This window comes from Penicillium bovifimosum, assembly GCF_028826915.1.
Source record: "Penicillium bovifimosum strain IBT 22155 chromosome Unknown utg000006l_segment0_segment0, whole genome shotgun sequence".
NCBI lineage: Eukaryota > Fungi > Ascomycota > Eurotiomycetes > Eurotiales > Aspergillaceae > Penicillium > Penicillium bovifimosum.
Window position 1 is genome coordinate 2,024,091 of NW_026622715.1, and position 15,450 is coordinate 2,039,540.

Here is a 15,450-nt window from a genome sequence, read left to right on the forward strand (position 1 = left end):
GAGTGTAAGATATCCAACCCTGATTTCCCGCTGTCTTTTTCCAATTCTATCCGTGTATTGATAGGCTGTCAGCATTATAATTATTTTGGGTTCTTTAAGCCCTTTCTAATGTTGTACACAGTACAGTATTCATGCCATACTTGGTAGTTTTCGGATATTTTCAAATGTTTTTCTTCTGTTACCTTCTTTGATTTGGACTTGGTTCCACTTCTTCCTTCCTCTTGCTGTCGATGTTTTGCCGCTTAAAGCACATCCTCCCATTGGGTGGCAATCAATCTGTCATGCATTACTGCCATACGCCTAGACGGTCGAAGCGCCGTTAGTCTAGGCTCAAAGGGCCCGGGAGTCAGTAGGTTGTCTCTCACCAGCCGTTAATTTGGCTGGTCCGGCCTAGACGCACGTACAACGTCAAATAAGTACTGGAGAAGAGAGAAAAATAAAGTGCCCCCAAGCATATCTGTTTGCCACTGCATCGATGCGGTAGACCAGCCACAGCCTGACATCCCTAAAGTGGGTTTCCATGAAATCAAGCCGAGTCTCTCTCATTTGATATGTATAGGTCTTAGGATACCCCATATGGAAAATCAATCCAAGATACGCCATCCCTCAGATGCTATTGTTTCTGCCTATTGTCTATCGGAATCCAAGCCCGAGAGAATTGCCACAGTGATAAGTGAACGGTCTTAGTTCGCCCCTTCACAGCCTTGAGCTATGAAGCGTAGGTGATTTGGCAAGCTTATCAAAGAATGATGTAGATAAAAAAGGGTAAAGGAAAAAGAAGCCGGAAGACATAGCCAGCTGAAAACAAATCCCGAGTCGCCATGGTTCCTGGCTCCAATTCAAGGTCCCAATCGGCTCAGCCCGTCCGGTTCTTATATCCTCTTAGTTTCAGTCTTGTATTTCCAATTTAATTATATTTTTATTTTTGTGGTAATTTTCAGTTTTATAGTTACTCCCCGACCTTACAGAAGCCATTGACATAAAACGCCCAGCCACAGTGCTTCTTCACTCGGAGTGGACTCTTCCCTCAGTGATCTGTCAGTCTTCGCACTCTTCCTAGTATAAGCATAGAGTGCTATTACTGTTATATTTGACACCTTCGGCAACTCGGACTCATTTTCCCCTATCTGACGCTCTCTCTATAAGCCCTGGACCCATATCGGAAGAGCTCTCTATCCATGTCCGGACTCTGCCCCTGTCTCTCAGCCCTAGACCTGATTCAGTTGCACAAGTTCTGAAACGACACATCAAGAGGTATGTCAACTTATTATTAACCAAATGAGCATTGTTGATCGGCATATGATTTTCATTACTATCCTTATCCTGGCATGATGGCATTTCACCGAATACATCTTAGTCAATCTCCCAAGACCATCTTGATCTTGAAGCACTAAACTTCATTTGCCCCATTGTTTTCTTTTCCTTGGTATCCTTTGTGCCACCTATTTTGATGTATCGTGAGAGGCATAAAGCCTTTTTTTCATTTTTTTATGTGTATGGCTTTAGAAAGGGGAGTCGGTTTTAGTGCGTGTTTGCGCTGATTTTTCCCCTTTCAATTTCCCTCACTCTTGTGGACTTTCGGATATATCCCACTTCTTCTGCTTCGTTCTTTGCTCAAAGGGGCTTATGCTAACTTTGACAGTGTGGGATTGGAAGCATCTTGGTGCCATTGGGTCTCATCACTCGCCTTCTGTGACGTTCCTTTTGCTTCTGTTTTTTTCTTCTTGCTTCTTGTGAGTCTTACTTGCTGGGAGGTTCTTGGGCGTAGATCAGCCTTGGGCTGCTGACTCTTCTTCAAAAAGGCAAGAGGTAAGAAAGACCTCGGTAGTCAAGACATGTTGTCCACTTTCTACAGGCACTAAAACTTCATGAGTAGTAGCCATTTCAACTTGGAAAGACTGTCTAAAGTTGTCATCTCGATCCAGCGACATCCAACGACCCCTCATGGGAGATGTGCCTCCAGACAAGGTATCTGACGGGACAGCCGCATCAGAGTCGAATGGCCCTGGACCTGGTCAGTCATTCAATTCATTTGTCCTTCCGCCCCCTACACTCTGTTATTGACTCCGATCTTCTCCAGATGCATCTGCTGCTGTAATCGCGCGACCTTCAAATGTCAGACATCCTTCCGGCTTCACAGAGGCTCGATATGGAACTGCTACCTCGTTAAACATGGGTAACATGACCTACGTCCTCCCAGGTCATCAATATGATCAACCAATGCATCAATACCCGGCACCTCATGGGCAAGGCATGGTGTATCCCATGCCAATGGCTCCATATGGGCACAACTCCGGGACCATGGCATACGGTGTCCCTTACGCAGCTTATCCGCCGTATGCGATACCCCAACCAACAGGAATAACTCAACATACAAATCCCTACCAGTCATATGCAAGCCAACTGCCAAACACCAGTCCCAGTCCAGCATCTCCCTATGGGTCAGGGTACTACCCTCCTTCGCCATATGGTGCTCCCTATGGCCAGGGAATGCATCCTGCCACTCAAGTGCCTCCGGCTGGGTCTGCATTTCGCCGTACACAGACAGACTCACCATCGAAACCGAACTCTTTACGCAGAGAAGCCGAGAAGCGGCCAACGAACTTGGAATACGATGTATCCAAGACCATTGTGGATGGATCGAACCCTATGAGAGCGCCGCAGTCCCAATCGCTTCCCTCTGGTGAGTGCTTCGACCTCTTCCCTTTGCTTTGACGAACGCTCCTAACCTATTTCGTCTCACTAGATAACAGTTCCCCTTCACAATCCCACCCGACCGCGCCAAGTACGCCACGAGGACCACCGCGAAAGCCAAAACAATCCGGCCACGCGCTCTGGGTTGGGAATCTTCCCCCCGGTGCCAATGTTATGGATCTCAAGGATCACTTCTCCCAAGACGCAACGCACGAGATCGAGAGTGTGTTTCTGATTTCGAAAAGTAATTGCGCTTTTGTGAATTATAAATCGGCTGCCGCCTGTGTTGCAGCCTTGGAAAGATTCCATGACTCTCGATTCCATGGTGTGCGTGTTGTCTGCCGATTGCGAAAGGGATTCACTACCCCGGGTTCTGGAGCTGTAGGTATCGCAAGTTTGATGTTGAATCGCAACCCCCGGCCACGGTCGGAGAACCTTGCTACGCCTACGGCAACGCCTACGAACCCGGACGAAGAACGTGCAGTTACGCCGGAGTCCAGCTCGGCCGCGCCTGCGACCGGGAACTATCCACCCCCAGCCCGGTTGGTTGACCGGTATTTCATCGTCAAGAGCTTGACGGTGGAGGATCTCGAACTCAGTAAGAAAAATGGCATCTGGGCCACGCAGCCACACAATGAGGCGGCAATGAATCAGGCTTACGAAGTGAGTTTGACCAGTACATTTCTTTTTGTTTTTTTTGTTTTTTTTTTTCTTTTTTTGCCTTCGACAGTTAGAGACAGAGCCTGACCTTGATACAGACCGCCGACTTCGTTTATCTCATCTTCTCCGCTAATAAATCGGGCGAGTATTTTGGATACGCACGCATGATATCGCCCATCAACGATGACGAAGAACTCGCCTTGGAGATGCCCTTGCGGCCCGAACCTCCCCCGGCGGGCCCGACGATCTCGACATAACCCTAACCGCCGCAACCTCTACCGCGCCCCAGGGGCGAATCATCAACGACTCCGCACGAGGGACCATATTTTGGGAAGTTGAATCTTCCGAAGACGAGGAGGGGGATGCGCATAGTGAGAAGAGTGTCGAGCCCGAGGATCCAGAAGAGGAACAAACATTTGGCAACCCATTTCGCATTCAATGGATTTCCACCGAACGGGTTCCCTTCCATCGCACTCGTGGGCTACGTAACCCCTGGAATGCGAATCGGGAAATCAAAATTGCTCGTGATGGCACCGAGATTGAACCGACGATCGGCCGCAAGTTGATTCAGCTCTTCCATTCGCCACAGCCCTCCAACACCTAAAATCACCACAAATCTTTGGTCTTTCTTTGGAGGAGACTCTGTCTCTAGTTCCTGATGATCAGGATCTAGTCCAATTAGAGACTCGAAAAAGAACGGCAAGGAAAAACATCCGGAATTCACCATTTATCACGCACACGAACACGCACACGCATACGCATACATACATACGCACACACACGAACGCATATACCACTAACTATTTTATGGGAAACGAGCAATATACGATGTACGTCTCTTTTTATCTACTTCTTCTTCTTTTCGCCTTTCTTCCCCTCTGGGCTATGAGCAGGGATTAGGGTACTTTCCCCTCTTTTTAGCACGTTCACATGTTTCTGCACGATACCCTTTGTAAGACTATTGATATTAACAGGCCACATATATGGCATGGATTTGCATCTTGTGCTATGTAGGTTACCCTGTCTATACTTATACGTAGTAAGCTTATGAAGTCACCATGATGGGATTTCATTGCGGGGAAGATTGAAGATATTCAGAAGTATCAGAGTAATGCTTGTACTTAGTACTAGGTATACAGTATAGCCCGTGAGTATAGTTATGTATATATTTGCATCTAAATCAAACTATTCATCTCCCCTAAATACCAGCCCTAACTGCTTAAATCCTTAAAATATTCCTAAAACAGCCAACAAATCACAAGCAGATCCCTTAGTCATCGACATCATCATGTTCTCCACTTAGCGCCACTTTTCCCCAGATAATCTGAGCTTAGCTCTTTCTCCCTCTCTTCTCTTTTTCCCCTCCTTTTACACTCATCTTGTTTCTCTCCCAATCTTCAGATCTTCAAGCTTCAATCATTACAAACTGCTCAAATTACCACACTTGAATCCTCGAATCCTTTTTCTTCTCTCTCTCTCTCAATCTCATCTTGTGTATGAGAAGGGCGGCTAGTCCGTCCGCATTTCCCACTTGCTCTCAGTTCAGACCCTCACTCATCTGACCATGTCCAACGATCCCACCTCTCCTATCTCGGTTCCGAATTCGGAGAACCGCCAGCGTCGTGGTTCTATCGCCGACCTCTTCTCGAAGTCGAGCAACCCCTCCAACCCCCAGGCCACGAACCAGCAGACCCACCAGCGTCGGCTATCAATCACCACGCTAGGTCTATCCGGATCCCCGACTCAAGCATCCTTTGGAGGCACTCGCAATTTCCGCCCGGGCAGTCTCTCCAGCTCAATGGGCTCCAATCTCCCCACCGAAGACGCCCTCGAGGATGAACAAGGAAGCTCGCCCAACTCACCATTCTCGCGGCGGGTCTCTTTCGGTGCACAGGCATTGCGTGATGCTCGTGCAGGAAGTTCAGGAAATGGTAGAAACTACCCCCTCCATCTGCCGTAGGCCCGCGCCGCTCCCCTCCGGCCGGCTCGGCCATCATTACTACCCGCTCTTCCGCAAGTACCTCAACCTCTCCTCAGGATGAGAGATCTAACGCATCACGCCGACCCCTAGGCGAAGGCTTCAATTGGTCAGAGGCCCTGCGCACCCGTGCCGAGCGTGCCCCATCCATCGGCGTTCCCGTCTCCCCGCAGAATCCGCGCTCCCCTGGCCACCACCAACGGGCGGCTTCCATCGCGTCCATGGAGCAGCCGGGTCGGGAAATCCCCCGCCAGCCCAAGCAGAATAAGCCAGATTTCTTCCAGGAGAAGATCTTGAGAGGTGACTTTATGGATTAAATGTTACGTCCATTGTAGCCTTTCAAGGGAAGTATATCCTGATCAGTCTGACCCTATTGACCCTTTCTTTCTTCCCTTTTTCTTATCTTTGTGTGTGCATTCGATGCCAAAAGCCCGAACATACTTGGATTCATTCGGTCTTCTCATCGTCGCGGTCTCTTCCGCAGTCGTTCCTCTTTCCTCTCAGCAAACATGGGAATTTGTATCAAAAATGATTCTTGGAGGATCGCCAACTTTTCATCTTGAGCCCTGGGATTATCGGCGTTTTTATTTGTTTACGAGCACTTGGCATCCTGGTGATGCCGATGACTTTTACTTTTTTTCTTTTCTTAGTGATCGATGACTACCAAATTGACATCCACTGGTCATTTCAAGATTGACTGGTTATTGGAAACCGATAACATTCCATGTTCTTCTGTAATTGAGCTGCTCTATGCTATGCGTTTATAGACGCCCGAGGACTTTCAGATATCTCCCGACATCACCCGCCAACACTCTCCTCTCCCCTCCACTTCGGTCTATATACACCATCCCACTCGGCTCATTCGTGTCACCACATTTTCCAGTTCAAGAACGCTGCGAGGGGCCAGTCCCAGCAGCATCCTCAGGATTCTCTGCATGGGAATGCCCAGGCGTACCCTCCGCCACTTTTCTGCTTGCTGCAGTCTCCTCCTCCTCGTTATACTTCTTGGCCATCTTCCGGTCCATAAGCTGATCGGTGGTGAGCTGGTCTTCTGGCGCCGGTGGCTGCCACTTGCTACTCTTCCATGGTGGCACACGCATCACATACATCATGTCCATCTCTTCCAGTGTCTTATCCTTGCCCTCCAGAACAAAGAAATAGACAACGAGCACTGCGATAAACAGACAACCGGCGAACACATATCCATACGCAAAGTCAATGTCTCCGGTGATAAACGGCGTGAAGAATCCAATCAGGAAATTCCAGAGCCAGTTTGACGCCGTCGCCATGGCCATTGCCCGTGCCCGGTACCTCGATGGGTATAGCTCCGCCACAATTGCCCATACCATCGGACCCCAGGTCATCGCGAAGCCTGTGATGAACAGACATGCGAAGACCACCATGGCGGTACCGGCCGCCGGTGTATTCTCCGGCGTCTGAACGTCTAGCGAGAAATGACCCACAGATGCGAAGATCATAAAGCAGCAGAACATCCAGATTCCACCCGCAATCAATGACTTGCGGCGCCCGAAGTGCTCAATCACGTACAAGCCGCCGAATGTCGTGCCGAAGTTCACGCCGCCCAGGATCATCTGTGTCACATATGTGTTTTTGATGCCCGCCCCATTGAAGATTACAGTGCCCTGGATCGAATTAGTTGAAAAGACATAATACAGGGGAGGTAAAAGGATGCTAACGTAGTAGAAGAAGTAGTTGGCACCGGTCAACTGCTGCAGAGCTTGGAGCACCACGCCGAGTACAATACGATAGGTCATGCGCGGCGCGTTGAACATCTCAAACCATCCCCGGATGCCACCGCGTGAACCTTTCTCGGCATCCAGTTGTTCTTGAATCTCTGCAATCTCATGCACGATCACCCGATGGTTCTCGGGTATGCCATACAGCTTAGACATGGTGCGCCGTGCCCGTTCCACACGGCCATGGCGGAAGTCATACCGAGGACTCTCGGGGAAGAAAAGGATGCCAATTCCAAGAACGAGACCCCACAGGAATGTAATTCCGAGTGGGATCCGCCAGGATGCTGAACTGTCCAAGCTCTCCGTGCCGAAATTGATGCAGTTTGCGACGAAGATGCCCAATGTCACGAATAACTGATAGGAGCTGGTATATGCCGTTAATGCTGTGTTTCCAGTGCAACTGTTAGGGCTTCAAGTTAGGGCACTTACCACACCATAGCTCCTCGGATATGCCTCGGTGAAATCTCACCCTGGTACATGGGGACCAGAAGCGAACAGGCTCCCACGCCAAACCCGGTTATGAAGCGCCCCATCATCACCTGATACCACTTTCCTGTGGGCGAGGAGATCTGGATGATCAACCCAACATGGAGAATGATGCACCAGAAAAAGATCGACCATTTTCGGCCAATTCGGTCTGTCAATGGACCAGCGACAAGGGCTCCTATCAATGTTCCGATGGATAGCTGAAAGGTGTCAGAATGATCTCGTTCAAATCCTCTTCTCCCCTCGACATCTATCTCCGTCCCGACGAGATGTACAATGCTATATACTCACCATGGAGACTATCAGCCCTGACCGGACATTGTTGAACCTAAAAGTCCCATCTGGCTTGAGCTGCGCGAATCGCTGTTTGTAGTTGTGCATCTCCAAAAAGCCCGAGATCTGGCCAGTATCATATCCAAAAATGATACCACCAATCGAGACAAAAGCACCCAGCAGTACGGACCGCCATGTCACCCACGGCACACGAGATTCATCCATAAAGCTGCCTCTCTTCTCGCGATCGGCCGCTGATGATTCCCCCGACAGGTCAGTCAGTGGCGGGGACTTCGTCCCGCCACTGCCAGACTTTTTGAGAAATGGGAATTTCATTCTAGGGCTGGGAGACCGAAGACGTGTGTAGTATGAAGGATACGCAATTTCATCCGTCAAATCAAATGCCGGCTTGGAGGGGGAGAGGAATGAGGTTGAGACTCCCTTTCAAGGCTGTCTGATAAGGCTGCCTGATATGTTATAAAACCTGATCTAAGTCGAATGTCTTTGCATCTTTGCATCGTCATGTTGCCGCTTTCGGAATGTTCCCGGGTCTATACCGTCATGCATTGTATGCGTCGCAGCGCCACCCTATGAGGTCCCTGGATAGAGGTCTTTCATAACCGACTCTGAAGTGCTTCGGGCTTTAGATGTATCCCACTCCTTGCTTGTGTGTCCCATGCGCTACTATGTACGGAGTAATATATCGTTCGTACCATAATATGTATACTCGCGATAATTATTTTCCGAGGAACGAGGTGACCAGGTTGTGAACTTGTGATGTTGACGATATGGTGACGTCGTACTTTTTTCTACTGGACTGCAAAAAAGGCAAAATATGAACCCCAAGAACCTTGCAATTACAGGACTTACAATTTCGCTCGAAGGAGGAATATTAGGGCTTGATTACAGACTTAACAATGTTATAGTTAACTAGTACATCGATAGTTATCTGATGGGATCGAACGATACAAAAGTAGCAGGGAAGAAAGGAAATCCGCGTGCAAAATAAGATATTCAAAATATTCAAAAGCAGTAGATATCCTCAGTATGGAATACCATTGGTCATGAGTTGGAACTGGTCATAACCCTTGGTAGATACGCTCATGTACGACTTCCGCACAAGTTCCCGCATGTACTCGGCCGCATCGCGCTCGCTCTTGTCCAGAACAAACCGGTCACGGAAGTTCTTCAATGTCTCCGGTTTGAAACAGGGAAGACCGCTGTCAAGCATGAGGGATACAATATGGGCCAACTTCGTACTATATGGGCGCGATGCAAGGAATGCCTTCACCACCAAGGATTCAAACCACCGATATGGCTGCGTGTTGGTCGGGTTGTGAGAGCTACCCGGCAGGTTGATGCCCGAGTTGCCGCCCTGATGGTGTGCTGGATCATGGGTTCCACTCATGACAGCGACCATCTCCGAGGTCAACTTGAACGGCGCTCGCTCGAATCGCACGCCGCCGGGTGCAATGTCAAAGCAGAATCCAAAGTCAATGTGAATGATATGGCCAGCGTCGTCGACCATGATGTTTCCGTTGTGTCGGTCCTTGAATTGTAGCAGGTAGGAGATGACTGAATAGGCGGCCATGCTCTTGATGAAGTTGGTGCGCGCCTCTTGGAATCGAATCGAGTCCTCACCGCCATATTTGGAAACGAAGTAATCATAAAGGCCGTTAACTGCCTCGCGTCCAAGCATGTCACGCGAAATAGAGTTAGGAAGCACGTCAATCACACCACAGCCAGGCGCAGTAGAAGTCACCCGGTAAGGGTAGACCCAAACGTCTAGGCCAACGCTGGTGAAGATGCTTCTGAAAGCCGCGATCATCTGCAGGGCAAGCATGTCCTGGCGACAGTCGTCACCGACCTTGAAGATGGCCGACTGCCACACTTCGTATGTCTCCTGCTCACTCTCAGAATGGTTGATCAATTGGCGTTGGTGTTGGTGGTGATCGCCGGAGCTGGCCTCGCCCTTTCCGGTCAATCGTGGCCTTGTCTTTTGGATACGGAATGTCGCCATATACGGCGCTTTGGCATGACTTTGCAAGGGTTTGCCCGACTTCCTGTCAATGCCCACGACCACGCCGTCAGGGTTGCTGGGAAGATAAACCCCAACCTCGACCTTGATCTTGCGCAACTCTTCCTCGATCTTTTCCTTCTTCTCGGGCTTGCTCCTCTTGATGTAAGGGCGAAGTTTGCCGGAGACACCCGTGACTTCATTGAAGAATGAAAACTCCCTCTCGTAGAAGGCACGCTCCTCGTCGGAAAAGCTCGAGATCAAATTATCCAAGAATCGGTCAAGGGTATCTTTGATAGGGTCAGGCTAAATAAAGAGTTAGAAAGTCCGTCCAAGGTAATCAATCACTCTCGCGCAGATCAAACTTACGATTTGAGAATCCTCGTCCTTATAAGAATTGGCCTTCATGTTCCAAATGACTTGGTGGGCAAAGAGCTGGGACAACCTGGCCGTCTCAAGGATGTAGCGGTTCACATAACCCAGAGCATCGAAGCGAAGGGCCTGAACCAGCTGTGGCACAAAGTAGAACCGAACATCCATTGTATAGCTCTCCAACGCTCGCATGGCGTACTGCAAGATGTAAGGATGGTTGCCGTAAGCCGGCATGAAGTATGTGATAGCCTCCGTAGGAGTGACAGGGGCCCAATACAGCATGTATTTCAGCTGGGGACCGACGTCGCTGGGTAGGGAGTTGTCAAACATAATCTCCAGCGCTCCCGGCTCTTCAATGACCTTCTCGGGGAAATTCAGAATCAACGACCTGACATCGGCCTGCATTTTGGGCGATGGGAATCGGGCGGCCATTTGAATAGCCAGTCCTGCATTTTCCGCCCAGGCCAGACGAAGGAAGGATACGGGACCTTCATCGGCATTCTTGCCTCCAATGGAAGGCAGATGGTGCTTTCGCTCCGGCTCCAGAGGGAATAGCCAAACCCGAAGACGGGATCGCTCATTCTCCACGAGGATTTGAAGTAACTCTTGTTTGGCTTGCAAGGATTTATACGACCCGTGCACATGAGCAGCGATACCTGCAACGGTTCGTAAAGCCGCCGTTACCTCGTTCAAAACGCGGTCTTCGGCTTTGATCTGTAGACGATTGCCTCCGAATGACCACCTTGGAGGGTGCTTGAACCAACTCAGAGCAGCAGACAGAATCTGATCTTTCAGTTTCCAAGATGCGCTGCTGTTTCGGGGACTAAGATGTCTCAAGACCTTAAGCCCAAGGAGCACAATGCGGAAGTGGATTTCCCGCGCCAATGGGTGGCCCTTAGTCTTCGAGAGTTCGATGGCTGTACTGCCAATCAAGCGACAGAACAGCTGTCGGTCCTGCAAGGTCCCTAGGCGAATAGCATTGAAGTGGCTTTCGAAGAACTGTAGCACTCGCAGGTGTGGCGAGAGAGTATCTTGAGCCTCTTGCTGCATTCGAAGCATGAGATCCTTATCAGTCGGCAGTAGTTCGATCTTAGTATGCAACGGGTCAAGATAATCGAAGCTAGGATCAAATAATCCTTTGCGACGCTTCATGCTCCTCTCCCAAGCCTCGATGACTTCACACAAGATTCGTGGCTCAGTGCCTGGGTTCTCGTGAATGACTCCAAGCCAGAGAGATACACCAAGTTTGATTGCCTCCTTGGTGAAGATTTGGAAAGGCAACGCAACCAAATAGTGGATTACAGAGAGCCGCGGCTTGCTGCAGCTGCAAATGAGACCCGCAGCCTGCCGAAGGACGTCCCTGACTTCCACAACCGGAATATCATCGCCAGCGATGCTACGTCCATATAGACGGGAGAGACTCTCTTCCAATGAGTCTGCAGACTTAGGCAAAAGGTTAACGTGAGGCCGGTCAGCATACGCTCTGTAGCTCTCCCCATCCAACGCGCCGAGAGAAGGTATATCTGGACGACGATACTTTTGGCGTGTCGTGTAGAGTGCCATGAAATCAGATGCGATATTGAACTGACTGCTTCCATAGCCATCGATCGACCCAAGCCGTGGGTCACTTTGTGGAATAAGGGAGCCCATTTCAAGAGCGAATGAACGCCCTAACGAGATGTGGCCATAGCCACCGTCATCGTCGTATTCGGAAAGATATGTCTGGAGCAACCCTTTGACATCCAATGGGGCAATATTCAGTACGGATGTCACCCAATCCCTGGCTCGTTCATGGAACCTATTCAGAGTCGCCCTCCTCAGCGCATAGTTATCGGATAGCTCAACCTTGACAATGCCCATGGGAGAAACCAAAGACGATTTCCACTCAAACTCGTCCAGTTCTCCTTGAAGACAGGAAGACCACATGACGGTCAAGATTTCAAGCAAAGCAAAAAGGGAATGCTTTTCGCATAAGGCCGAAGGGCATTCGCGAATGATTTTGTCCGCACACTGCATCGCAATGCTTTGAACTCTTTCAATGCGATGACAGCACGCTACCAAAAATCCAGCAAGCTGCTTTGATAGATAGGGAGCCGAGAAGTCATCATGTTCCCCAGAAAGAGTCAGAGTCAAATAACATGTAACGGCCTTGTCCGCAACAGCATTCATGCATCCGACCATTTCTGCGGTGGCCAGGGCCGGGTCAAGGAAATAGCTGAGAATCTTGGTGGAATCCCCCGAAGAAGCACGCAAGCTCTCGACCAGGACGACAGCATTCAGAAACACGGCTCGTGAATAGTCCAGTTTCTTGACATCAGATTCTCGGCCAGGGAGCTCTGAAATCAGGGCTCTCTTTTGTTCCGTGAATCGCTGCGGTCCCATCCCACGTCTGAGCACTGTGTTCAACTCCACGTCGCTCTCCAAAGATTCCATGTGATTCTCGGCTACCAAGGGAGGAGAATGATGTGCAAGAAGGCGTAGTTCCTTGTGATACAGTTGGGCAGCACTGGAGCTTAGCGAAATTCCGTGGATGGCGATATTGAACCACGCATCACGGAACAGGGTTAGAATGGTCTCGTCCGACTCCAAGGCTGACCAGGAAGCACCATTAGTGCCACCTTTGGAAGACACGAGGAGAGCCAGCGGTTTCAAGAGCGGGGTGATATCATCTGCAGCAAAAACGATTTCCTTGTGACGTTCATTCTCAAGATCTGGTACATCGCCCTTGTTTATGATGTTTTCCAAAAGATGCACCAAGTAAAGTCGGTAAAGTGGCGGATTCTGATCCAGATTGATCGAGAGGTAAGTCATAGCGCATTGTACAGCATCCGAGATGGTGTCTAGCCCTTTGTTGATACCATCAAGATAGATGCGTGCGTAGAATTTCAACAGAAGCTGGAATTCAGCTTGTCCGCCGCTTAAAGCAAGCACGGCAGTTTCCTGGATAATGAAGGCATCCACCGTGACATTGATTTTACCAATCTTCTGGAGAAGCATAGACTGGGCCAATGCACTGATCTTGCCGTCGTTGCAATTAGTCGCGACGGTCACAATGGCATGAATAACATTTCGGTGGGCTACATTGTCCTCTTGGTGGTTCGCTGAAAGCGAAGTCTGGCTTGCGTTTTTGGAATATGCCTCAAGATTCATCCCGGGCCCAGCATGGTCCCCGATGAGTTGATCCTGGCTGGCTTGATCAACGTTCGTGCTCGGGCTCAATGCATTGCCAAGTGAATAGAGGGTAGTGATCACAGCATCCTCGGAAAGGATAGTCAAGATCTGGGCAAGGCACCGAGAAGCGACTGCAACGGTGGAACGAGTCGACACACCTCCCTGGGCCAGGAATCTCAGTAGACAGCGCCTTCCAATAGATGCACCGTTCGGTGACATCCTTGCAAGGATGGCGGTACACTTCAAAACTATCACTGACAATTCTACATTCGACATTTGCTGGGAGTCAAGCAAAGTGTCCTCGAGCCAGGATAGCAGTACATCGTTGTTGGCTGCATCTTCGCCAAGAATGACACAATTAAGGAAGCCAACCAAGGCATGTCCTTTAACAGAGAAGGCAAGGCGCTGCTGCCATGGTGAGCCGACTTGCAGATAATCGGAGCCATCCTCGAGCAAGTGAATTTCTTCACTGATGATGTCAGTAATGCGCTCAACCAGAGAGACGTCAGCCTCATCATAGCTTTTGGCAATACCGACACCAGTCATGTAGTCATCCAAGAGTTGGTCATCGGTCAGGTGCTGGAACCCGATCAGAGAGGCCGCACATGACTTTACAAGGCGCATAAAGCCTTCCTGTACGAGCATGGCACCCAACGGGCGACCGTGAGCAGCGTATCGATGAGTGTATTTTCTCCAATCCTTGAGAGCATGTTCCGCGACGTTGGCATTGCGCAGAGTGGAAGAAGCCGTCTCAACTGCCATGATGAAAGGCTCAGACAACATTGCACGCAAATGATCGACTATTTGTAACTTCTCGCTCGCATCCCAGATGGAAGCGTGTTCGGCTGAGGCGTCCATGAACCCAACAAGGGAAACGGCAATTGACAGAACGGCGACAGATTCATGTATAACGCCTTGTCGCCCCGTCTCGGATTTTGAATATTGAAAAGGCGTGACCGCATTTATAGCCTCGGTGCAGTTGTTCAAATAGCTATGCACAGCCTCTAGGGCTGTCTTTCTGAGCTCTGGATATTTGGTTCCTAATGACAGTAGTGCGAGAACCAGATTGTACGTGAGAGTCTCCCAAGGCGAGGGCTTAACACTTCGGAGAAAGGGGGAGGACCGAAATAGCTGGCTGTGGGATTCTGGCAGGTATTGCGAGAGTTGTGACGCCAATCGTGCAGCATTGTCTGGGTCGTTCACCGAGGAAGCCGCCTGGCTTAGGGCTAAAAGAACATCTAGCTCGCGAATGCCCTGTTCATACGTTTAGCTCGCGCCTTCACAACCCAGGAGTTGAGATAGAGAGACACACCATTGGGACCTGAGAGGTCGGGGCTTGTTCTCTCAAAATTCCATTCAGGCCTCCATTGGGCTGTCGAGTCGGTTGAGACTGTTCTGTAAGACGAGTGAGCTCCGCTCCATCGCGAGGCGCCTCGACTGCCAACGCAGCAAGCTTTTGGAACGCGAGGCGTCTAATTCCACCTGAAAGACTTTGGTTGTCCATTAGCATAGCTCTTGAAAGTTGAATATCTCACATACCCGTCCATTGTGATGAGTCTAAGGTTAAGAATGGGAGACTCACACGAGGATGAGGTCAGGGGATAGCACGTGCCGGAGACGCGAGCCTAGGTCCGAACACCTGGACCGCTTTATTTACGTGTGAAATAACTATGGGAATGTATTAGGATCAGACCCCTATAACTATCATATTATATTCACTTTACAAATTACATCAAGAAACTAGAAAACAAATGTAAATGTAGAAATGGAGTCTGTAGAGATTAATCAGTCGTGTTTGTCCTGACCTGTTCGAGGCGGAGAAGCGCCAGGGGAGATGGAGAGAGAGCTTTCCCCAGGGCTTCTCGTTATGTCCTTTCCCTCCCAGCTATTAGTCTCACAAATATTCTTCTTATTCATCTCGAACATTCATTTTCAATCGTGAAATTCTCCACAAAATCAAGAAACACATATTCCAGACGCTACTCTGTCAACCCTGTGGGACATCGCTAATTGGTCTGGGACTCTTTCCAGCTTGATAGCAG

The 15,450-nt window shown here is 49.7% G+C and overlaps 4 protein-coding genes across 4 annotated transcripts; 2 read left to right on the plus strand and 2 right to left on the minus strand.

Moving 5' to 3' along the window:
- Positions 1-1,944: 1,944 nt before the first annotated feature.
- N7515_008421 (putative YT521-B-like splicing factor) lies at positions 1,945-3,958 on the plus strand (the record flags this gene model as incomplete). The annotated part of the gene is made up of 5 exons (XM_056669165.1): positions 1,945-2,014; positions 2,081-2,683; positions 2,747-3,357; positions 3,453-3,499; positions 3,547-3,958. 5 exons carry the CDS (start codon positions 1,945-1,947, stop codon positions 3,956-3,958), a joined length of 1,743 nt encoding a protein of 580 aa, XP_056518995.1.
- A 960-nt stretch (positions 3,959-4,918) lies between these two features.
- On the plus strand, positions 4,919-5,649 carry N7515_008422 (uncharacterized protein; the record flags this gene model as incomplete). The annotated part of the gene is made up of 2 exons (XM_056669166.1): positions 4,919-5,285; positions 5,315-5,649. The coding sequence occupies 2 exons, from the start codon at positions 4,919-4,921 to the stop codon at positions 5,647-5,649; spliced, it is 702 nt and encodes a 233-aa protein (XP_056518996.1).
- A 567-nt stretch (positions 5,650-6,216) lies between these two features.
- Positions 6,217-8,184, minus strand: N7515_008423 (sugar porter family MFS transporter; the record flags this gene model as incomplete). Its single annotated transcript, XM_056669167.1, has 3 exons — positions 6,217-7,453; positions 7,519-7,775; positions 7,867-8,184. The coding sequence occupies 3 exons, from the start codon at positions 8,182-8,184 to the stop codon at positions 6,217-6,219; spliced, it is 1,812 nt and encodes a 603-aa protein (XP_056518997.1).
- Positions 8,185-8,890: 706 nt separating this feature from the next.
- On the minus strand, positions 8,891-14,955 carry stt4 (1-phosphatidylinositol 4-kinase STT4; the record flags this gene model as incomplete). Its single annotated transcript, XM_056669168.1, has 4 exons — positions 8,891-10,171; positions 10,235-14,662; positions 14,721-14,898; positions 14,948-14,955. The coding sequence occupies 4 exons, from the start codon at positions 14,953-14,955 to the stop codon at positions 8,891-8,893; spliced, it is 5,895 nt and encodes a 1,964-aa protein (XP_056518998.1).
- Positions 14,956-15,450: the final 495 nt, after the last annotated feature.